General features: G+C 48.0%; 1 protein-coding gene across 4 annotated transcripts in view; it reads right to left on the bottom strand.

Annotated features, from left to right (window-relative positions):
* efl1 (elongation factor like GTPase 1) overlaps positions 1–25571 on the bottom strand; it is a 369111-nt gene that overhangs the window by 88725 nt on the left and 254815 nt on the right. For all 4 annotated transcript variants that reach the window (XM_085968866.1, XM_085968864.1, XM_085968867.1 and 1 more), the window contains one exon: positions 9021–10048. In XM_085968866.1, the coding sequence (XP_085824992.1) occupies positions 9021–10048 (1028 nt within the window). The remainder of the gene's footprint in view (positions 1–9020; positions 10049–25571) is intronic.

Genomic DNA, 25571 nt, shown 5'->3' with positions numbered 1-25571 from the left:
TGGTGACGCCAAAAGGAACCCTGAGGAAGTGAAAAAGGCGGCCGTTTGCCTCGAAAGCTGTGTACTGGTGGTCCTCAGGGCGGATAGGGATTTGGTGGTATGCTGCCTTGAGGTCAATGGTCGAGAAAACGCGGTATTGCGCTATCTTATTAACCATGTCGGCTATGCGGGGGAGGGGGTATGCGTCCAACTGCGTGTACTTGTTGATAGTCTGGCTGTAGTCGATGACTAGGCGCTGCTTGTTGCCAGTCTTAACGACTACCACCTGGGCTCGCCAGGGGCTGGTACTATCCTCAATAATCCCCTCTTTCAAGAGCCGCGTCACCTCAGATCTTATGAAGGATCTGTCCCCGGTGCTGTATCGCCTGCTCTTTGTGGCGATAGGCTTGCAGTCGCGGGTGAGGTTGGCGAACAGGGGAGGGGGGGGGGTGATTTTGAGGGTGGAGAGACTACAGGTGGGGCGCGGCGGGCAATTTAAAAACTGCTGGTTGCAGACAGTGAGCGGGGGAAGAGGTCCACCGTATGTCAAGGTGACACTCTTAAAGTGACAATGAAAGTCCAACCCCAGTAGAACGGCAGCGCAGAGATGTGGCAGGACGAATAGCTTTACATTTTTATATACGGAGCCCTTCACCGAGAGGGTCACTACGCAGTAGCCGCCGACGTCTGCTGAGTGGGATTTCGAGGCCATGGAGATCCGATGGCGCGTTGGCCGGACCGAGAGAGAATAGCGCCATACTGTATCAGGGTGTATGAAGCTCTCCGTGCTCCCGGAATCAAAAAGGCAAGTTGTGGCGCGGCCATTTACCTGGATGTCCATCGTGGACCTGGCTAGCTGATGGGGTCTGGATTGATCCAGCGTGATGGAGGCCACTGTGGAGTCGGTAGCGTCGCTGTAGAACCCCGGTGAGGCGGCGGTGGGTGAGTCGGGGGCCCGTTGGCAGAATGGCGGACAAGATGGCGGCGTCGGAGAGGAAGGACAAAATGACGGCGCCCATGACGATCCCGATCCCCACGAGGCTGGAGGGAGGCAAGATGGCCGCTCCCACGAATCGCACGCGGCGCTGCTGGAGGTAGGGGTCTTCTGACTTCTGCAGACGCCAGCGTAGTGTCCCTTCTTACCGCAGGCAGAGCAGACCACGTTTTTCGCCGGGCAGCGCGCCCTGGGGTGTTTGGTTTGGCCACAGAAATAACATTTCTGGCTCGGGCGGGACATCGCTGCAGCAGTTGAGGCCAGGGCCCGTGGCGGCGCCGCGTCCCAAGGTGGCGGCGGCTGCGGCATCCATGAGGCGGCCGCGCGGTCCGGGGAGTAGGCCTCCATGTTCCGGTGGGCTACGTCCAACGAGAGGGTGAGTGAAATCGCCTTCTTCAGGTCGAGCTCGCTACTTTCCAGCAGTCGCTGCCGTGTGTGAGTGGACCTGAGGCCCGCCACGAGGGCGTCCCGGATGAGCTCCTCCGTATGTTCCGTGGCTGTTACTTGCTTGCATTCGCAGGCTCGGCCGAGTTCCTTCAGCGCCCGTATGTATGCTTCTGTGGGTTCCCCGGGCTGTTGTTTGCGAGACCCCAGGAGATGTCTTGCGTAAACATAGTTGACCGGGCGTGCGTATTGCTCCTTCAAGATGTCGCTAGCCCCCTGGTAGCTCGTAGCGTCCCGGATAAGGGCAAAAGCTCGGTGGTTTACTTTAGAGTTCAGCACCCTGAGCTTGTCGGCATCGGCGGCGACGGTCTCGCCGGATGCAGTCAGAAAGGACTCAAAACAGTGCAGCCAGTGCGAGAACTTAGCAGTCGAGTCCGGTTCTTGCGGGTCGAGTTCCAGGCACTTGATCTTAAGAATCTGCAGCATCGTTTTTTTTTTTTCAGTAGTTAATAAAATTGATGCGCTATCAATTCTAATAAAAGGCTAGGCAGAGTTCAGAACAACAGGCTTTTATTAACTACTGAATTGCACTTCAGACAGATCAGGACTATGCCTCTAGTGGACGACCGAATGCCAGGAGCTGCCATGCGGCCGCTCTTATACTCGGTAGCCCAGGGGCGGAGTCAGCTGAGGCATAGTCAGGCACAACAGTGAAACAAGAGTGAACGACAACAACAACAACAACAACAGTGAACACAGTGAACTACAGTGGTTTACCACAGAGGGAGTGAATGTTTAAGGTGGTGGATGGGGTGCCAATCAAGTGGGCATTTAAAGATTAAAATAAGGCTGCTTTGTCCTGGATGGTGTCAAGCTTCTTCAGTGTAGCTGGAGCTGCACTCATCCAGGCAAGTGGAGTGTGTTCCATCACACTCCTGACTTGTGCCTTGTAGATGGTAGAAAGGCTTTGGGGAGTCAGGAGGTGAGACACTCGCCACCAAATACCCAGCCTCTGACCTGCTTTTGTTGCCACAGTATTTATGTGGCTGGTCCAGTTAAGTTCCTGGTCAATGGATGTTGATGTTGGGGGATTCAGCGATGGTAATGCCATTGAATGTCAAGAGGCAGTGGTTAGACACTCTCTTATTGGAGATAGTCATTGCCTGGCACTTATGTGGCGCGAATGTTACTTGGCACTTATCAGCCCAAGGCTGAATGTTGTCCAGGTCTTGCTGCATGTGGGCATGGACTGCTTCATTAGCTAAGGAGTTGCGAATGAAACTGAACACTGTGCAATCATCAGCGAACATCCCCACTTCTGACCTTACGATGGAGGGAAGGTTATTGATGAAGCAGCTGAAGCCTGGTTGGGCCTAGGACACTGCCCTGAGGAACTCCTGCAGCGATGTCCTGGGGCTGAGATGATTGGCCTCCAACAACCACAACCATCTTCTGTTGTTGGAGAGTTGTTCCCTTATTCCAATTGACTTCAATTTTACTAGGGCTCCTTGAAGCCACACTCAGTCAAATGCTGCCTCTGGAATTCAGCTCTTTTGTCTATGTTTGGACCAAGGCTGGGATGAGGTCTGGAGCTGAGTAGTCCTGGTGGAACACAAACTGAGCATCGGTGAGTAAGTGCCACTTGACAGCACTGTCAGCAACACCTTCCATCACTTTGCTGATGATTGAGAATAGACTGATGGGGCGGTAATTGGCTGGATTGGATTTGTCCTGTTCTTTGTGGACAGGACATACCTGGGCAGTTTTCCACATTGTCGGGTAGATGTCAGTGTTGTAGCTGTACTGGAACAGATTAGCTGGAGGCACGGCGAGTTCTGGAGCACAAGTCTTCAGCACGACAGCCGGGATGTTGTCGGGGCCTTTGCTGTATCCAGTGCGCTCAGCCGTTTCTTGTTATCACGTGGAGTTAATCGAGTTGGCTGACGACTGGCTTCTGGGAACCTTAGGAGGAGGCCGAGATGGATCATATACTTGGCACCTCTGGCTGAAGATGGTTGCAAACGCTTCAGCCTTGTGCTGGGCTCCGCCATCATTGAGGCTGGGGATGTTCATGGTGCCTCCTCCTCCAGTCAGTTGTTTGATGGTCCACCACCATTCACGAGTGGATGTGGCAGGACTGCAGAGCTTTGATCTGATCCGTTGGTTGTGGGATCACCTAGCTCTGTCTATAGCATGCTGCTTCTGTTGTTTAGCCAGGTGTTGCTCCTGGCATGCTTTTCTACATTCCTCATTGAACCAGGGTTGGTCGTCTGGCTTGATGTTAATGGTAGAGTGAGGGATATGCAGGGCCATGAGGTTACAGATTGTGGTGGAATACAATTCTGCTGCTTCTGATGGCCCACGGCACCTCATGGTTGCCCAGTTTTGAGCTGCTAGATCTCTTCTGAATCTATCCATTCAGCACAGTGGTAGTGCCACACAACACGATGGAGGGTGTCCTCAGAGTGAAGAAGGTCACCACTACCGAGACTAGCTTTTTTATTTCAGATTTATTTAATTAACTGAATATAAATTCCACAGCTTCCGTGGGATTACTAGTCCAGTAACATAACCACTATGCTCTCGTTCCCCTTCATATTTTAAACTTTAAATGAGGCCTGATGTGATGGAAGCTTGGGAGTTGGGACTCAACTGTGAGAGTGATCTAAGACACGAGAGTCCAAACAATCTCAGGTAAGTTTAGAAAAGAGCCAAAAAGTAACAATTCCACTTGTCTCTCTTGCTTTTTCAATCTGTGTGTCTCTCTCACACACACACTGGCCGGAATTTTCTTTGGGAAGACTGAGGGCCTCCAAGGCGGGCGAGAAATCCGGGAGGCCGGGTTTCCCGCAGGTCCTGCTGACTTTACCGGCAGGGCCTAAGTTGAATGTGAGGCCTCGGTTTCCCGCCCGCACCTAGCCAGCTTGAGAAGCAGGCTGGCTGTGGGCGGGTAGACCTCAGTTGCGAGGGTCAGTCCGGGGGAAGGGATCGCGGGAGAGGGGTCGGCAATGGGCAGTTGGGGCAGGGTCGTGAATCGGGATGGGGTCGGCAATCAGTTGGGGGGGGGGGGATGATGGGAATTAGCGGGAGGGGGTCAGCAATCGGCGGGGGTTGGGGGGGGTGGTTGGCAATTGGCGGGAGGGGGGTCGGCAATCGGGAGAGAGGAAAGAGGATCTGTGGGAGGGGGGTCGCAGGATCGGCAGGGGATCAGGGAGGTCAGGGATCGGCAGATGGGGGTGGTCAGGGATTGGCAGGCAAGTGGGGATCACGGGGGGGGGTGTGGTGGAGGGGGGAATGGGTTGGCGGAGGATTGGCGGGGGGGGGGCGAAGGATCGCGGCCGGCCTCATCAACATTGGGGGGTCGGGGGGGGCGGGAGGCCTCATGGAGGGGTCACCAACCGCGGGGGGCGGGGGAAGAGGGGGGTTAGTTAGAGACCCTGGATCCAGGATGTTGGTATAAATCACTGTGTCAATCACTCACGCTATTTTTAAAAATGTCATTCTCAGGATGTGGCAGGACTGCAGAGCTTTGATCTGGTCCGTTGGTTGTGGGATTTATTGTGGGATTTATTGCCCATCCCTAGTTTCCCTTGAGAAGGTGGTGATGGGCTTTTTCTTGAACCACTGTGGTTTGATACAACTAAGTGGCTTACTAGGTCACTTCAGAGGGCAAGTAAGGGTCAACCACATTGCTGTGGGTCTGGAGTCACATATAGGCCAGACCGGGTAAGGACGGCAGGTTTCCATCCCTAAAAAACATCAGTGAACCAGTTGGGTTTTTACAATAATCCGACACCTTAATGGTCACTTTTACTGGTACCAGATTTTTATTTCCAAAATTTCTGCCCCGCAGAAATTCTGCTTTTGCACCCATACCTCGATGAGTGTGAACTGTGCTGAGCTAATTACATAGAAACATAGAAGATAGGAGCAGGAGTAGGCCATTCGGTCCCTCGAGCCTGCTCCGCCATTTAATGAGATCATGCCTGATCATCCAAACTCAGTACCCTGTCCCTGCTTTCTCCCCATATCCCTTGATCCCTTTAGCCTTAAGAAATATATCTAACTCCTTCTTGAATATATTTAATGAATTGGCCTCAACTGCCTTCTGTGTGGTAGAGAATTCCACAGGTTCACCACTCTCTGGGTGAAGAAATTCCTCCTCATCTCTGTCCTAAATGGCTTACCCCTTATCCTTAGACTGTGACCCCTGGTTCTGGACTCCCCCGCATTCGGGAACATCCTTCCTGCATCTAGTTTGCCTAGTCCTGTTAGAATTTTATAAGTTTCAATGAGATCCCCTCTCATTCTTCTAAACTCCAGCGAATATAAGCCTAATCGACCCAATCTCTTCATACGTCAATCTTGCCATCCCAGGTATCAGTCTGGTGAATCTTCGCTGCACTCCCTCCATGGCAAGAACATCCTTCCTCAGATAAGGCGACCAAAACTGCACACAATACTCAAGGTGTGATCTCACCAAGGCCCTGTACAACTGCAGCAAGACATCCTTGCTCCTGTACTCGAATCCTCTTGCTATGAAGGCCAACGTACCATTTGCCTTCTTAACCGCCTGCTGCACCTGCATTCTAACCTTCAGCGACTGGTGCACAAGGACACCCAGGTCTCGTTGCACTTCCCCTTTTCCCAATCTATTGCCGTTCAGATAATAATCTGTCTTCCTGTTTTTGCCACCAAAGTGGATAACCTCGCATTTATCCATATTGTACTGCATCTGCCATGCATCTGCCCAATCACCCAACCTGTCCAAATCATACTGAAGTTCTCTGCATCCTCCTCACAGCACACATGCCCACCCAGCTTTGTGTTGTCTGCAAACTTGGAGATATTACATCTAGTTCCCTCGTCTAGATCATTAATATATATTGTGAATAGCTGGGGTCCTAGCACCGATCCCTGCGGTGCCCCACTAGTCACTGCCTGCCACTCGGAAAAAGACCCGTTTATTCCAACTCTTTGCTTCCTGTCTGCCAACCAGTTCTCTATCCAAGTCAGTACCTTACCCCCAAATCCCATGTGCTTTAACTTTGCATGCCAACCAGTTTTTTATCCAAGTCAGTACCTTACCCCCAATCCCATGTGCTTTAACTTTGCACGCTAGTCTCTTATGCGGGACCTTATCGAAAGCCTTCTGAAAGTCCAAATACACCACATCCACTGGTTCTCCCTTATCTATTCTACCAGTTACATCCTCAAAAAATTCCAGTAGATTAGTCAAGCATGATTTACCTTTTGTAAATCCATGTTGACTTTGTCCGATCCTGTCACTGTTTTACAAGTTGTTGTGTATTTTGAATGTGTATTAGAATTGTCCCACATGGGATACTGTAGTGGTGATTTGCAATGCACTATGGGAAATGTAGTGCATTGAGTGAAGAAGCACATTGTAAATAAAATGGCCGTTAACTAAACTCTCCACCCCGGAGTCCTTCTTAATTGTTATATAGGTAAGGGTATAAAACCCCTTGAGACACAACACAAGTGCTCTGCTATTACATCTTTTATAATGGACTCTAGCATTTTCCCCACTACCGATGTCAGGCTTACAGGTCTATAATTCCCCGTTTTCTCTCTACCACCTTTTTTAAATAGTGGGGTTACATTAGCTACCCTCCAATCCATGGGAACAGTTCCAGAGTCTATAGAATTTTGGAAGATGACCAGCAATGCATCTACTATTTCTAGGGCCACTTCCTTAAGTACCCTAGGATGTAGATTATCAGGCCCTGGGGATTTATCGGCCTTCAATCCCGTCAATTTCCCTACAAATACTGATTTCATTCAATTCCTCCCTCTCATTAGACCCTATATTCCCCGACATCTCTGGGAGATTATTTCTCTGAGGTTACCTCTGCTCATAACCTCTGTAAACCAACTTTTAGAGCAGCAAATCACAACTTGATTCACAAAAGGGGTTAACCACTCTCTTCTTGTCCCTCCAGAAGTCACTCCTTGTCAAAGCTGTCTCTCTCAATTTCTGCGGGTTACTCTTGTCCACCTCCTTTCTATCCTCGTATAGTTACTGGCTTTCAATTTTTCTCCACCAACCATCAGCTCCATGATCTTGGCAAAGAACATTCCACTCATTGCTCCGTTTTGTTTAATCAATATGACAGACACCAGCTCTGCCTGAGTTTGTTTCTTTCTACAAGCAAAGAAATCTTCTGGCTTTCGAGATGTATGGCCCCCAATTTATCCCTGTCCTTAATGTTTCATACCCCTTGGAAGTTTGTTTGTTTTCACCCTGTCCCTCATACTTTTGAACTACTGCCCTATTGTCTTTACATTGTTACTTTCTAAAGTTATGGAAGATGTTGTTAACTCTCAAATTATCCATTACCTTGAAAGCTCTGGACTAATCCACAATTGCCAATACAGGTATATGGCATGGCCATTCCACTAATGATCTTACTGCCTTCGGTCTGTCGTATTAATTTTTGGATCAATATCCAACATCATAATCCAGACCAATCACAATCCAGACCAATCTAATAGACATCAGCACAATTACAAATTTAGGATGAAACGATTAAGTCTGTACAACAACAAAAACTTGCCTTTATATAGCGCCTTTAATGTAGTAAAATGACCCAAAGTGCTTCACAGGAGTATAATCAGACAAGTATTGACACTGAGCCAAAGAAAGAGACATTAGGTGACCAAATGCTTGGTCAAAGAGGTCGTTTTTAAGCAGTGTCTTAACAGAGGAGAGAGGTGGAGAGCCAAAGAGGTTTGGGGAGGGAATTCCAGAACTTAGGGCCAAGGCAGCTGAAGGCACGGCCGCCAATGGTGGAGCAAATGAAGTGGGGGATGCACAAGAGGCTGGAGTTGGAGGAACACAGAGATCTCTGAGGGTTGTAGGGCTGGAGGTATTTACAGAGATAGGGAAGGGCAAAGCCCTGGAGGGATTTGAACATGAGGATGAGAATTCTAAATTTGAGGCGTTGGTGGGTGGAAGACGGGAGGCCGGCCAGGAGCGCAGTGGAATAGTCGAGTCTGGAGGTAGCTAAAGCAGATGGGCTGAGGCAGGGGCAGAAGAAATATTAATGCTATAGATTGAACATCTCAGTTATATGACTTGACAGGTAAAAATTTACGTGGCAAAAGTAATTTTTTCCCCGGTATTGGGTCAGACTTGCAACTTCTATTTCTGCTTCCAATGTAGTCAATAAAGACTGCTTTGACAGACATTCCCCACCTGTTGTACTCTTTCTAATTCAAAGGGAACAGTGCAGTTCAGTTCCCCAAGTGAAGTAAATCCATTTAGTTGGTGTAAATCTTGTTTTTCAAGACAGGATAATTGCAGTAGAATGCCCAGGTACAATTAAGGGAAAGAAAACAGGAGAAAGTCACAGATACATCACGCAACAAAAAAGACAGGTCAGGCGGCAGGCTCAGCTTGGTACACACCACAGATTAAAAGGACTGTCTACGCTGTAACTAGACATAACCGTTTGTGTGCTAGACGGCATCAATATTTCTGGTTGCTATTTATGGATTTACAGCAAAAGGAAGTTTAGATGACAGCTGCATTGCAAAAACATCAAAATCTTGGCACGGGGGCGCACATGCTATTTCCATCAGTTGACAGGTTTTCTTGGGAAAGAGTTCAAGAGAGATAACCGTTTCTTACAATTCTTACCTAGTACTTCTGCAGTTGCCATAATCTCACACGTGTACATCGCTGCCATTAGCCGCTGAGGCCTTGCTTGGAATGCAAAACGACAGGCTTCCTTCGTTGTGGCAATGAGCTGTCCTGAGAAAGGACCATAGCAATCTGTAAGCACCACTTCAGAGTTACATTTGCCATCTGCTACACTCTCAGCTGGAGTCTGACTGCCCTGAATCTGACCATCTTGTCCTGCTGGGCTTTCCAATAAAGGCTCCAATTCAGAAAGGCTATTTTCTTTTGAGGTTATCTGCTGCTGCGACTCCTCAGTCTTTGTTGCTTGCCCCTCAGTGGAAGATTGGTTGTGCGTTTGAACAAGTTGCTGTACTTTGTTCATGTCCCATTTTTCTAACGTGAAGCAAACGCCCATAAGAGGTTCTTCACACACAGGACCTGAAAGGGTAGCTAACTGAAATCCACTGATTATACTGTTGTCAAAATCCTTGTATGTTCCTGTATCCTTACTGGTTTTGTCAAGGCACTGCCACATAGATGGCCTATGATAGCTTTCTAATCCATTTAGTAAAATATTAGGACCATAACGGCGTGGTCCAAATGAGGAAATTTGGTTCACTGCATTTCTCCATTTCCGGCCTACGAAGTTCTCCTCGAGCTTTTGCTTAAACTTCCGGATAGCCTCAAGGGTCGTTAGATTGAGTTCCAGAGCTTCTCTGCCTTCTTTTACTGATAAGTTGAACTGCTCTATTGTACGAATCAGATCACTGTTTTCTTCAAGTAGCTGCGTGACTGGTTCAGGAAGTGGCATGGCTCTCACGCTGAGAGTGGACAACTTATTGGGCGTATTCAAGGTCACAAGTCCATCAGAATCCACGTTGACACCTTCAGGATATTTACTCTGGTCCTCCTTCTTTTGGTGAATGACAGCAACCTTTTGCTGTGTGCCCATGTCTTCATTTACCATGTCCACCTTTGGCGGTCGAATGATAGTCTCCCTGAATGGAACAATTGGTTCTGATGAACTGATTTCAACTTTTGCAAACCTGCAAAAAAAAAATGATCGTATTAAGTAATGTTGAACAAATTGACAATTGCTTTTGCCAAGGTACTGCACAAGAGGCTTCTCTGCAAGAATGAAGCCTTTGGTATTAGTGGTAATAAATTGACCTGGATTGAGAACTGGCTGCGCGTAGGCAGAAAGCAGTTATAGATGGATTTGGATCTGTTTGAAGATCGGTCACCAGTGGTGTCCAGCAGGGATCGGTGTTGGGACTGTTGCTCTTTACTATTTTTATTAATGATCTATATATAGGTGTTGCGGGCACGATCTGCACATTTGCAGATGATACTAAGATCTGTGCAAGTGTTAAGACTGTAAACTATTCTCGACTGCTTCAGGCAGATCTTGATGTGTTGGGGGATTGGGCTCGTGACTGGCAAATGATGTTTAATTTGGAAAAGTGCAGTGCTATATGGAGTTAGGTCACAGATTATTCATGATCTCACTGAATGGCGGAACAGGCTCGAGAGGCTAAATGGCCTACTCCTATTCCTTTGTTATGTATGTAGGCAGGGTGAATGCTCAACATACAACCTTCAGGGAAAAGCATTGAAGAAGTTGAAGAAAGAGAGAGATCTGGGCGTTCTAGTGCACGGATCTCTAAAGGTTCATGAGCAATGCCATGAAGCGATAGCTAGAGCAAATAGGGTGTTCGGGTGCATTTATAGGACAATTGACCATAACACAAAGGGACTATTTTGTCCTTGTGCAAGACCTTGGTCAGGCCTCAGTTGGAATACTATGTCCAGTTTTGGTCTCCTCACATGGAGGGTGATATTGAGGCAGAGTAGGGCTACGATATTAATTCTCAGTTTAAAGCATCTTACTTATCAAGATAGTCTAAAAGAGCTGGGACTTTACACTTTAAAGAAGCATAAACTTAGAGGTGATCTTAGAGGTTTATAATGATGAAGGGAATAGATTGTGCTCGAATTAACAGTTTGTTCCAATTAAACAGGTTAGGGAGGTCCAGGGGTCACACATTTAAGTTGTATAAAACCAGATCTAGGTTAGATGTCAGGAGGTGGTTCTTTAGTGTGGTGGACGTCGAATTGTTGAATTCCTCCAAGCAAGAGCTGGACCAGTTTCTGGCTCAGGCAGAGATCACCTCTTACAAAGTTAGGTACGTCAAGAAATTCAGGGCCAGGGTAATCTCCTGGACTAGTTTCGATCACCTAGGGGGTCAGTGAGGAATTTCCCAGATTACATCCCCAGCCTCTCAAAAATTGGGCTGGGTTTTTATCTGGTTTTTCGCCTCTCCTGGGAGATCACAAGGTTTTTGGGTGAGGTGGAGAGTGTGTATATTGTGATACACAAGGTATCTCAATTGTGTGGGGCAGGCCTGACCAGTGGGTCTTTTATGTCCGTCATTGTTCGTATGTTTGTAAATGTGGTAGAACTTTCAACTTACTACAAAATTAGCAAAGCTGTGTAAAAAAAATGAAAATTGTAATGGTTTTGATAGAGTAATAAGGAGAAACTGTTTCCACTGGCAGAAAGGTCGGTAACCAGAGGACACAGATTTTAGGTGATTGGCAAAAGAACCAGAGGCGAAATGAGGAAACATTTTTTTACACAACGAGTTGTTGTGATCCGGAATGCACTACCTGGAAGGGCGGTGGAAGCAGATTCAATAGTAACTTTCAAAAGGGAATTGGATAAATTCTTGAAGGAAGTTGGATAGCTCTATGGGGGAGTGGGACTAGTTGGATAGCTCTACGGGGGAGTGGGACTAGTTGGATAGCTCTACGGGGGAGTGGGACTAGGTGGATAGCTCTACGGGGGAGTGGGACTAGTTGGATAGCTCTACGGGGGAGTGGGACTAGGTGGATAGCTCTACGGGGGAGTGGGACTAGTTGGATAGCTCTACGGGGGAGAGGGACTAGTTGGATAGCTCTACGGGGGAGAGGGACTAGTTGGATAGCTCTACGGGGGAGTGGGACTAGTTGGATAGCTCTACGGGGGAGAGGGACTAGTTGGATAGCTCTACGGGGGAGAGGGACTAGTTGGATAGCTCTACGGGGGAGTGGGACTAGTTGGATAGCTCTACGGGGGAGAGGGACTAGTTGGATAGCTCTACAGGGAGTGGGATTAGTTGGATAGCTCTACGGGGGAGTGGGACTAGTTGGATAGCTCTACGGGGGAGTGGGACTAGTTGGATAGCTCTACGGGGGAGAGGGACTAGTGGGATAGCTCTACGGGGGAGAGGGACTAGTGGGATAGCTCTACGGGGGAGTGGGACTAGTTGGATAGCTCTACGGGGGAGAGGGACTAGTTGGATAGCTCTACGGGGGAGTGGGACTAGTTGGATAGCTCTACGGGGGAGTGGGACTAGTTGCATAGCTCTACGGGGGAGTGGGACTAGTTGGATAGCTCTACGGGGAGAGGGACTAGTTGGATAGCTCTACGGGGAGAGGGACTAGTTGGATAGCTCTACGGGGGAGTGGGACTAGTTGGATAGCTCTACGGGGGAGAGGGACTAGTTGGATAGCTCTACGGGGGAGTGGGACTAGTTGGATAGCTCTACGGGGGAGTGGGATTAGTTGGATAGCTCTACGGGGGAGTGGGACTAGTTGGATAGCTCTACGGGGGAGTGGGATTAGTTGGATAGCTCTATGGGGGAGTGGGACTAGTTGGATAGCTCTACGGGGGAGTGGGACTAGTTGGATAGCCCAAGGGGGGAGTGGGACTAGTTGGATAGCTCTACGGGGGAGTGGGACTAGTTGGATAGCTCTACGGGGGAGTGGGACTAGTTGGAGAGCTCTACGGGGAGAGGGACTAGTTGGATAGCTTTACGGGGGAGTGGGACTAGTTGGATAGCTCTACGGGGGAGAGGGACTAGTTGGATAGCTCTACGGGGGAGTGGGACTAGTTGGATAGCTCTACGGGGGAGAGGGACTAGTTGGATAGCTCTACGGGGGAGTGGGACTAGTTGGATAGCTCTACGGGGGAGTGGGATTAGTTGGATAGCTCTACGGGGGAGTGGGACTAGTTGGATAGCTCTACGGGGGAGAGGGACTAGTTGGATAGCTCTACGGGGGAGTGGGGCTAGTTGGATAGCTCTACGGGGGAGAGGGACTAGTTGGATAGCTCTACGGGGGAGTGGGACAGCTCTACGGGGGAGAGGGACTAGTTGGATAGCTCTACGGGGGAGTGGGACTAGTTGGATAGCTCTACGGGGGAGAGGAACTAGTTGGATAGCTCTGAGGAGTGGGACTAGTTGGATAGCTCTACGGGGGAGTGGGACTAGTTGGATAGCTCTACGGGGGAGTGGGACTAGTTGGATAGCTCTACGGGGGAGTGGGACTAGTTGGATAGCTCTACGGGGGAGTGGGACTAGTTGGATAGCTCTACGGGGGAGTGGGACTAGTTGGATAGCTCTACGGGGGAGTGGGACTAGTTGGATAGCTCTACGGGGGAGTGGGACTAGTTGGATAGCTCTACGGGGGAGTGGGACTAGTTGGATAGCTCTACGGGGGAGTGGGACTAGTTGGATAGCTCTACGGGGGAGTGGGACTAGTTGGATAGCTCTACGGGGGAGTGGGACTAGTTGGATAGCTCTACGGGGGAGTGGGACTAGTTGGATAGCTCTACGGGGGAGTGGGACTAGTTGGATAGGTCTATGGGGGAGTGGGACTAGTTGGATAGGTCTATGGGGGAGAGGGACTAGTTGGATAGGTCTATGGGGGAGTGGGACTAGTTGGATAGCTCTACAGGGGAGTGGGACTAGTTGGATAGCTCTACAGGGGAGTGGGACTAGTTGGATAGCTCTACGGGGGAGTGGGACTAGTTGGATAGCTCTACCAAACAGCCTCCATAGGTATGATGGGTCGCATGGCATGCTTCTGTGCTGTATCATTCTATGTCAGTGACAGCTGTGATTCAGTGGGTAGCACACTTGCCTCTGAGTCAGAAGGTTGTGGGTTCCAGTCCCACTCCAGGGACTTGAGCACATAAAGCTAGGCTGACACTCTAGTGCAGTGCTGAGGGAGTGCTCAGTTAAACCGAGGCTCCGTCTGCTCTCTCAGGTGGACATAAAGGGCTCGATTTTCATTGGGCCGTTGAGGCGGAATTGGAGGCGTGTGGGAGGTTAAAATTGCAAAAACGGGAAAACGGGCGGGTGGGCCCAACCCCACCTCCACCCCGCCTCCAAGCAATTTTCATTAAATTGTGTCTACTGGTCCCGTCTCCAAGAGGCGTGATAGGCCCTTAACAAGCACTAAATTGCCTCCATAATGCCATTTAGATAGGCCTTTGTGATTTTAACCCTTTTGTGGCCACCTTCACTGAACGCTTCCTCAACTGAGGCATATGCCAAGTAATCCTAAGCCCTCAATGTGGAAGTCCCATTCGCGAAATGACACACGCCACAACTACAGCAGTAGCCATCAGATTTTTTATTTACAGTAATCATCTGATGGCTTTTTAACATAAAACATCAAATTTCACCCAAGTGACTACCCTTGTGACTATTTGTGCAGTATCTTTCTCTTACACGTGCTCCTACATGGTGCTTCTCCTGTGGCTTCAGCAGATGTGGAGGCCCCTTGCTCACTTTCTTGCTGCTCCTGTCTCGACACCTTTGGCGGGCGTCCTCTAGGGTTGCGAACCTGTGAGGGCTCGTCAACAGTCTGCTGCTCCTGCGGCTGTGCAGGAGTTGAGACGCCGATCTCAGATGGGTGTGGACTCTGGTGGGGCTCTGATGAAAGTGTGAGCGCTTGGAGAGGAGCCCCCACTTCCTTGATGTCTGCCACCAACTTCCCTTTCATGGGTCAGGTCCCTCTCAGCGCTTGCAAGTGGCTTGAGAGCACTTTGCTGCACATCAGGGGGGCCATGGGGACCCGTATCTGCACTGGCAGTCCTACTCAGAAGGACTTCCATGATGGTCTGGTTTCTCTGTTCAATAGATGACCATCGCTCCTCCAGAGATGTCATTCTATTCAGAACACTCACCATGTTTTCTGCACTCTGGCGACTTATCACCTCCATGGAGGTTGCCATTCTTTCCATGGTGATGCGTTCATGCGCCAATGACTCCACAAAGGCTCTGCTCATGTTCACAATGGACTCCTCCATTCGCTCCACACTCGCAGCAATTCTGGAGACAAAACCTGCCAGAGACCCCTGCACCTGTTCCTGGAGTTCCAGCACCGCTGATCTTGTGGATGGACCCAGAGGCAGAGGGTCGACATGCAGCTGAGCCGAGCTGGCAGAGTCCTGCACCCTCTGACTAGGACTCTCCACTGCTGTCCCTGTCTCCACAATCTGCTGATGCTCACTTGTGAGCTGTGATACACCAGGTGACAACACTACTCTATCTCGCGATGGTCCCACCGAGGTGTGAGTGTCTGCGCTGGTGCTGGGTGCGGTGAATTCTGCTGACGCTGTGCCCTCAGAGGTTGCAGCTTCTTCTGAGGAGTCTGGATGCTCAGGCTGTTCCTCCTGGCTAGTGGGGACGGGTGCTTGCGATGGTCCTGTGGGGGAGTAAAGGAAAGAGTCAGAGATGTGAGGCCAAGGTTACATGCACATTGCATATTGCAGATGATCATAAGTCAATCTGTTAGAGCATCAGAATCATTATCAGCAACTCATGCAATGTCAGTGAGAGAGATGGAAAACTATTCTGTCACCAGCTTGCCTTGATGCACCCGTCTGTCCATCCCCCACTTGCGCATCTTCCTCCACTCCCACAATCTCCAGCATCGCATCCTCCCAGGGGGTGAGGTGGGCTACTGAGGGTGGCCCTCCTCCTGTCCTCGCTCTTTCTCTCTTATTGTGAGCTCTCTTTTCCTGCAATGAGGGAGACAAGTGGAGGTTGAGTGAGAAGGAAGGAGTGAGTGTAGAGACCCATAGCATAGATGCTTAGAAGGAGACAAAGATGGAGTGAGGTGGCAAGACCAAGGGCCCTCCCTGTGTGTTGTCAGTTGTTTTCATAGCATCACAGTGATAGGAAGTGTGAGGGCTGCATAGTCGAATAGTTAGGTGAATGTGACCATAGAGAGAGAGGGAATGGGTAAGGGTGCATGGATGTCAGTGTCAAGTGGGATGTGGAGGAAGAGATTGCTAAAGCTGAGTGCTGGTGAGGAGAGGCAATGGGGATCAGATTGAGGGTGATGGGAAATTCATACTCACTTTTCCAGTGCGCAGATGGTCATGAAATCTCTTCCTGCACTGAAGCCAGGTTCTGCGGGTTACTGACAACGAGTTCACCTCCTGGGCCACCTGGACCCACATAGCCTTGGTTTGCTGGGGAGGCTTCTTCCTCCCTGAAGAAGGGAAGAGCACCTCTTTATGTGCTCTTGCTCCCTCCACTAAAGCCTGCAGGGCAACGTCATCGAAGTGGGGTGCAGACCTAGCTCTCTGCCTGGCCATTCTTCCTGCAGGTGCCTCTCACTGCAAAGGCCAAAAGGTTGCAGTCTGCAGAAGAAGCAAGGCTTGTTGCGGACCTTAAATGCAGCAGCAATGATGACGTCATCGGAGGCGACTTTCAGACTGGAAAAACTCATTGGCCATGGGTTCCCACACGCTGGAACTCAATTGGCCAATTAAGTTAAAATCACATCATTCTCCCACATCGATTTAGAATCAGGTGGCTAACACGAAATGCGGATTACACGACCCCAGCCCACCCCAGTATCAAAATCCAGCCCAAAAGATCCATGGCACTATTTCAAAGATGAGCAGGGGAGTTCTCCCCGGTGTCCTGGGCCAATATTTATCCCTCAATCAACATAACAAAAACAGATTATCTGGTCATTATCACATTGCTGTTTGTGGGACCGTGCTGTGCGCAAATTTCCTACATTACAACAGTGACTCCACTTCAAAAAAAGCGTACTTCATTGGCTGTAAAGCGCTTTGAGACGTTCGGGGGTCATGAAAGGTGCTATATAAATGCAAGTCATTTTTTCTTTCTGTATGAAGAGTGCTGGCCCAATGGTACAACATATGATTGCATTGAGAAACAGTATCGTGGTCTTTGCCATGAATTCATACATGAGTTACGAATTTCAGCTGGACAGCCTATGGGTACGACAAAAAAAGGATCTTTCCCTGCAGGAGCGAAACAACTGTGGGTGAGGCAAACCCTCAGATTTCTGACGAAGAGTCATCGACCTGAAACGTTAACTGTTTCTCTCTCCACTGATGCTGCCTGACCTGCTGAGTATTTCCAGCATTTTCTGTTTTTATTACCACAGATTTCTAAATTATTCTTATACAACAGTTGGGAACAGTGACACAGTGGTTATGTTACCAGACTAGTAATCCAGAGGCCTAGACTAATGATCCGGAGATATGAGTTCAGATATCAGTTAAATAAGTAAATCTGGAATAAAAAGCTAGTATCAATAATGGTGACCACAAAACTACCGGATTGTCATAAAAACCCATCTGGTTCACTAATGTCCTTTAGGGAAGGAAATCTGCCATCTCTACCCGGTCTGGCCTATATGTGACTCCAGACCCACAGCAATGTGGTTGACTCTTAACTGCCCTCTGAAATGGCAATTAGGGATGGGCAATAAATGCCGGCCTCGCCAGCGACGCCCGCATCCCGTGAACGAATAAAAAAAAAAGCGTTATAACACCGCAAACATCAGTGAAACAGTAGTTAAACCACCGCACCCCATGTGTTGCACTTGAAATGCTTTGAGCTCCATCCAAAACTCACTGCCACTAATCGTACATTTCCGCAGCGATGCTCCACGTTTCAAGCTGTGCGTGTTCGGCTCTATTATTTGGCCTCACGCCTATCACATGATTTCTCCCCCAAATCAACGGGATGCAGTTGGTGTGGGGGAGGGGAAGCAATCTGCTCTTCAGCAACCTTGAGCAGCCACTCACAGCATTAAAAAAAAAAATCTCACCCCATAAAGAAGTGCATGTGTATGCAACTTCCATCCGGCTAGCTTTAGCTGCCGGCAGCGTGGCTGCAGACAATGCCAGCTGAGGCTCAGCTCCCAAATCCTTCAGTTTCAAAGCTGAAAGAAGGTTGGGAGAGGGCTGCATCTCCAGCATTATGACAGTCCCATCCTTAACAGTAATCAAAGCAGGCACAAACTTTACAGTATCCAGCTAATCCATTGCTTTTAATTCCAAGCACCAGATATGATGTATACTTTAAGTAAAAATAGGCAAACATGTTTAAACAAAAAACATCACAAAAGACCGTATATTGGAGGAACTCTATAGTTAAGCAGCCTCTCCAGAATACATAGGAACTGCTAGACCATCTAGTTCACCCTCTATTATCCTGGAAGATGCATGATATGATAATAGAGTTGTTGACTAATCATGGCAGTCAATTTCCATCGATTAATCTGCAACATGAGGTAATGAAACTTCAGTGGTGGAAAGCTTTGGGAACAATAGATCCAAAATCACCTGCTCCTCCTAAGCATGCTGCACTTACCAGATGTCATGCCCCAAATTACTGTATCCTAAAATATTTTCTGAAAGAAATCAATCTAATTTTCATTTGAATGAATCAACACTATTTGCTTCCACCATCTCCTTAGGGAGCCTGTTCCATCGGCTTATCTCTTGCTCACTGAAATAATGTTTCTGCAGATTAGTTCTGAATTTAACCCCCTTCAAGCGCAAGGTCTGTACAAGGTTGAAACAGCTCGTCACGATCTACATTATTCAGTCCCTTTAGAACCCTAAAAACAGCAATCACATCACCTCTCAGCCCTCTCCTTTCTGGTGAGAACATGCCCAACCTACACAATCATTCTTCATAATCCAATCCCTCCATTCCCTCAATCATTCCGGTTTCTCTCTTCTGTATCCTTTCAATAGCTGCAATATCCTTTGCGTACTGCGACAACCAGATCTGTACACAGTATTCGAAGTGTGGTCACACCAATGATTTGTAAAGTGTCAAGATTATCTCACTATTTCGACTCAATATTGACCCTTTAATAAATCCCAACATCAGATTTACTTACTGCCACCGAGCATTGTTGCGATAGCTTCTATTTATTGTCAACAAGCCTGCCAGATTCCTTTCATTTTCCATGCACATTATTTTCCTTCCATTTAAGTAATAGTCCCTTAGACCCGTCCTGGATTTTCTCTCCATGTGAAGTACTTTGCATTTCTCTACATTGAATTTTATCGATCACTTGTCTGTCCAATTCCCAAGTATAGTTAAATCGTTCTATTGCTTATCTTGTTCAGCTTTGGAGGCTGCCATCTTCATTAGCTTTGTATCATGTGCAAATTTAGCCATTGTGCTTGTGACTCCTAGCCACAGATCATTTATGACAATGTTAAACAAATGATGTCCCAAAACAGACCCCTGTGGGGCCCCATTGGGAACATTCTCCCAGGCTGATGTCAACCCCTGTGCCACCACCTATCGGTAACCCATTACGTATCATTGCAAAATATTTCCACTGATTCCCGCTTTACAACATAATCGATTAAACCGTCAAATAGCTAGTTCTTTCGGGAAAGCAGAAATTTGCAGTCAAACTTGACAAAAATAAGAGGGCTCCAACAGATGGTGCACCTACACTTGGAACACCCATCGAATTGTTAAGCAAACGGGTGTCCTTACTTTAAGGTACTCCTCAAAATAATAGGGTTCACAGCACTGATTGTCAGACATTCACAGAGTCATCAATAATAACTATTATTGACGATAATTAAACATACACTTAACAGGAATACTTACAACGAAACCTTGAGAGTTTTAGCCGGGAAATTCAAAACATGTTAAGAGTTCCAAGCTCGGTGTACTTGGTGGGCCAGCCCTTCGAATTCCAAAGTATCCGTTCCAACACCCGCTCTTTATACCCTTTTCCACCACTTGTACTTGACAATTTGGATGTTCCGTAGCAGTACCTAATACATAGCTATCATTCAACTCTGATTAGATGAGTTCTGTCCGTGCAGCATACAGATCCGTAACTCCTTAACTTGTTACACTCCCTAGCTTTCTCAGGCAGGTCTTTTATCTTTCAAGGCTTGAGTAAACAAAGAAAGCTTCTCTTGCCTGTTCTATGCCTGTGCAATAACTTATTAATTAAAGCTCTCTGGCTGGAATGTCTTTTAATTAGGTTTACTGTCTAAACTGGCCATTGCGGTTCACTGCATCTATATTAAAATAAAGCAAGTCTGTCTTAGGATTACACTTGCATTCTTCTAAGAGACTCACAGGCAAAAGCTAAAAGCTAATATTACTACAATATAAAGATTAACCCTTTCCTTACAGTCCCCCCTTGTTGGCTTAAAGTAAGTCAGGCCAACGTTAAACATTTATTTCATCAGCATCATGTATCAAAGTCATCTGGACTTAAAAGATCCTTCAGTACTTCTTTATTGTTCTCGGGTTGTGCTGCCTTTGTAGCATTCTGTCTAAGAACCTGACTGTACGTGTTTCTGTCCCGATTTTATCTCCCCACGTTCACATCTGAGGGCCCACGCCAGACATCCCATGCTGAATGTCCAGGACCAATGACTTGCCAAAACAATGGTATTAACCAATTACCAAGATAGGCTAGTGAATTGCTTATTGTTTTCAGTCTTTAGAGAAACAACATCAATACTTGGCTCATTGGCATTTTCAGTGCAGTTGTGTTGGTACACTTTGTTTTAAAAATCGAACATTTAAACACACTGCAATACCAAAATCCTTTGCAAGAAGAAAATAATGATCAGAACTCCCGAAACATGACACCTCGAGGAAAAAAATATTACAAGAACAAAGACATACAGATAAAACATTAGACACAACAAACACAGCTAAAAGATGCATCATTTCATCCAACTGTGCAACACCATGGGAGATTTACTACTATAAAAAGTAGATGCAATGTAAACAAAAACCCACTCTCCTTTGGTCAGCCGAGTGTCCGACATGTGCAAAAACTAATTAAAATGTTTAAGAGACTCCAAACCAAGCGATTGACAGATCGACACAAGTAGAGTTTCTGTTTGCCCAATACGAAGTGCACGCTCTCTTTCTGAAGGGATTCACTGCACTTACTAAGTCCAGAGAGCTGAGGCACTGGTAGTCAATAGCCATGGGTCAGGGAGTCCCCAAGTGTGCAAAATACTGGTGGAGTTTAATCAGCCTTTGTTTATATACTGGAGCTCTCAGTGCTGCAGAATCTTCTCCCACCACAGATTGACACTGCAGATTCCACAGCATCAGCAGCAACCGACAACAATCTTGTGTATTCACCGTTGTGCAAATTGTGACGTTCACATATAGGGATGGTCTGTGCACCCACAGAAGAAAACAGGCAGCCAGGACTGCTTGTGGCAACCTTCATATTGGCTGTTGTTGCCTCCAGTGAAGCATAAGTGTGTCTGCCCTGCTCCAGAAGCAGCAGATTGCTTCATTTTCATTAAATGGAACCAACAAAATAGGCACCGCCACCAAAGCAGCACGGTAATGCTTAAATTCTACAAGGTAGCACGATAAAGTGCTGCTGGATTATTTCCAGCAATTTAATGCTAGTTATCACAAGTGTTTACAGAGAAGATAAAATTTACGAAACTCAGAACTCAATCTGGCACTACTGGAGAAATGAAAGTGACTGCACTTAGAATACTGTGTACAGTTCTGGTCACCGCAGTATTAAAAGGATATTGCAGCTATTGAAAGGATACTAAGCATATGCAGGAAAATAACTGTCTACTGAAGATGAATTCTTACAGGGCTTGGCAGGGTAGTTGCAGGGAGGATGTTTCCCCTGGCTGGGGAGTCTAGAACCAGGGGTCACAGTCTCAGAATAAGGGGTCGGCCATTTAGGACTGAGATGAGGAGAAATTTCTTCACTCAGAGGGTGGTGAATCTTTGGAATTCTCTACCCCAGAGGGCTGTGGAGGCTCAGTCGGTGAGTATATTCAAGACAGAGATCGATAGATTTTTGACTATTAAGGGAATCAAGGGATATGGGGATAGTGGAGGAAAGTGGAGATGAGGTAGAAGATCGGCCATGATCTTAATGGATGGCGGAGCAAGCTCGAGGGGCCAAATGGCCTACTCCTGCTCCTATTTCTTATGTTCTTATGAACACATGAGTAATAATTGAACTGCAGTTTAACCATAAGGGATTAGCTAATTGCCAGCTAGGAAGCCAGGTATTACTTCAAAGAAAATAAAATAATGCGAATGGAAAATGAGAGAGATCTGGGGGTCGTAATTAACAATAAATAGAAGCTATCGCAACCAGTGGCACTGAGTAAAGCAAATTAGATGTTGAGATGTATTTAAAAGGTCAATATTGAGCCAAAATAGCGAGCTAATCCTGCCACTTTATACATCATTGGTGTCATGAATCGCAACTTCTACAAGTAGTAACTCAGGAAGTACTACTGGATGGCCAGCTGAGGGCGCCGTCCGAGGAGTATAAATACTCAGGCGTGGGCCCAACTTGGCCAGAGACAATCTGGAAACAGGAAGCTAGTGACTACTAACTAGACCTCCATGTTTTGTTACAAGTCGATTAAAGCCTTGCTTTATGTTCAACCAAGTGCGTAGTGAGTCTTTATTACGTCAATTGGTGCGACTGCACTTAGAATACTGTGTACAGTTCTGGTCACCGCAGTATTAAAAGGATATTGCAGCTATTGAAAGGATACAGAAGAAAGCAACCAGAATGATTGAGGGGTTGGAGGGAATGGATTATGAGGAACAATTAAATGTAAATTTAATGTAAATTGGGCATGTTCTCACCAGAAAAAAGGATGTTGAGAGGTGATGTGATGCTGTTTTTAGGATTCTAAAGGGACTCAATAATGTAGACCATGACAAGCTATTACACCTTGTCCAGAACAGCAGAACCAGAGGACATGGCCTGCACTGAGTGGGGGGCAGGTGGGGGTGAGGTAAATTCAAAACTAATCTGCGGAAACAATATTTCAGTGAGTGAGTGCTAAATCTATGGAACAGGCTCCCTAGGGAGACGGTGGAAGCAGTTATTTGATTCATTCAAATGGTAAATAGATAGATTTCTAGCAAAAAAAAATTTGAGATACAGTATATGAGTAATTTGAGACATGACATGTGGTGAGTGTAGCGTGCTTGGTAAGAACAGGTGACTTTGGACCTATTGTTCCCAAAGCTCTCCACCACTGGGGGTTTCCTCGCCTCATGTCAGCACGGATTTGTTAAGGGAAGGTCGTGTCTGACAAACTTGATTGAATTTTTTGAGGAGGTAACAAGGAGGGTAGATGAGGGTAGTGCGTTTGATGTAGTGTATATTGATTTTAGCAAGGCTTTTGATAAGGTTCCACATGGCAGACTGGTCACGAAGTTAAAAGCCCATGGGATCCAGGGCAAAGTGTCAAGTTGGATTCAAAACTGGCTCGGAGACAGGAAGCAGAGGGTAATGGTTGATGGGTGTTTTTGTGACTGGAAGGCTGTTTCCAATGGGGTTCCGCAGGGCTCAGTACTAAGTCCCTTGCTTTTTGTGGTATATATCAATGATCTAGACTTGAATATAGGGGGTATGATTAAGAAGTTTGCAGATGATACTAAAATCGGCTGTGTGGTTGATACTGAAGAAGGAAGCTGTAGACTGCAACAAGATGGCTCCTGTGCTGGCAGCTCCTAGGGAGCTCCTTTGCCATCCTTGGCCATCCATTGCCATCCTTTGCTCTCTTTCCCCCCCAGTCTCCTCTCTTCTGCTATTTAAGCTCCCCTGGCTCTAATAGTGGGTGCATTTTATCCCTAACTGCAAGTTTAAAGTTACCTGAGCCCACTGCGCATCCCCCTGTTCTTTGTTCTCAGTGAGCATTGGCTCTTCACTTAAACTTAGCTCCCAAATTCCCAGACCTCTCTGCTGTCAAGACTACGCTTCTCCACTAGACTAGTGGATCGCGAGTGGAGCTTGGGACCACAGATCGCGAGAATATCAGTGCTAATTTGATCCTGTGAGAGACAACATCATTCATGTCCGAGGCCGGGACCCAGGAACGAGGACGAGCCCAGCAGCGAGGTCAAGGCCCAGGAGTGACGCAGCGTGGACCAGCAGCGGGGTCGGGGCCCAGGGAAGGAGCGGCACGTGCCAACAGCGAGGTCGGGAGGACCACAATGCATCCTACGAAACCCAGGCAGAGAGGACCTGCGGGAAGGAGGGAGGAGGACAGTAGCAGTATGTTTGTGTGTGTGTGTGCAAGGCCGTTGTAGCAGAGCCTGGTCTCCAATCGTCTTGGATCCCCTTGCCATTGGACCAAGACCTTGCTCTGTCAGCCCGTGTGGTAGCTGATGTGCAACGGCCACCCCATGTTAAAAGAATTCACGCACAGGCATCTTCCACCCTTTAAAATGAAGTTCGGGACCTGGAATGTCAGGACTCTCATGGACAACCCCAACAGTGACAGACCGGAACGCCGTACTGCTATCGTTGCCCGGGAGCTCAGATGCTTCGACATTGACATCACCGCCATAAGTGAGATCCGGCGGGCAGGGGAAGGCCAGCTCAAGGAGCAAGGCGGTGGTTACGCCTTCTTCTGGAAAGGCAAACCTGAAGAAGAAGGCCGCCTCCATGGGGTAGGCTTCACCATAAAAAATGAACTGGTTGGGCATCTCAGAGACTCCCCTAGCGGTATAAATGAGTGCCTCATGACTCTTCGACTTACCCTAGCCCGGAACCAGTGCGCTACGGTCATCAGTGCGTACGCCCCAACACTGGAAGCCACAGACGAGACCAAAGGGGAATTCTACTCCAGCCTTGAACAATCCCTCTCCCGAGTCCCAACGGGCGACAAGATGATCCTCCTTGGCGACTTTAATGCCAGAGTTGGAAAGGACACAGACCTCTGGGGAGGTGTGATTGGCAGAGAGGGGGTAGGGAAAGCCAACTCCAACGGTACCCTCCTCCTGTCGAAATGCTTAGAATATGGCCTCGTCATAACCAACACCTTGTTCCGTCAGAGAGACAAGTACAAGGCTTCATGGCAACACCCTCGTTCCAAGCACTGGCATCTGCTGGACTACGTCATCGTCCGAGCGAGAGACCACAAGGACGTCCGCATCACCCGCGCCATGACAGGAGCTGATGACTGCTGGAAGACCACCGCCTAATCCGCTCTGTCATCTCCATCAATGTAGCCCCAAAACAGCAGCGGCAACAGAAACAATGCCGCAGGAAAATTAACGCTGGAGCACTCAAAGACCCCGCTAAGAAAGCCCTATTCAGCCTGCGCCTCACAAACAACTTGACGACTCCCAGTGATGCAGAAACGCAGAGTGCCCACAGCGTCTGGTCTGCACTCAAGGCCTCCATAATCAGCAGCTGTGAAGAGACGCTCAGTCACTCGACCAGGAAACACCAAGACTGGTTCGACGAGAATGACCAGGAGATCCAGGAGCTAATAAGCCGCAAGCGCAAGGCATTCCTGATCTGGAAACAGCAACAGAACTCAAGAGCAAGAAAGCAGCTCTACAGAAGCCTGAAGGCCGAGGTCCAACAAAAGACTCGCGACCCAAAGAACAGATGGTGGGTGGAGAAAGCGCAGGAGATCCAGCAGCTAGCCGACAACCA

Source organism: Somniosus microcephalus, chromosome 27 (genome assembly GCF_052327205.1).
Source record: "Somniosus microcephalus isolate GS21.2 chromosome 27, FLI_Smic_1.0, whole genome shotgun sequence".
Lineage (NCBI taxonomy): Eukaryota > Metazoa > Chordata > Chondrichthyes > Squaliformes > Somniosidae > Somniosus > Somniosus microcephalus.
The sequence above is the reverse complement of the archived record's forward strand: the minus strand, read 5'-3'. Positions and strand labels throughout refer to the sequence as shown.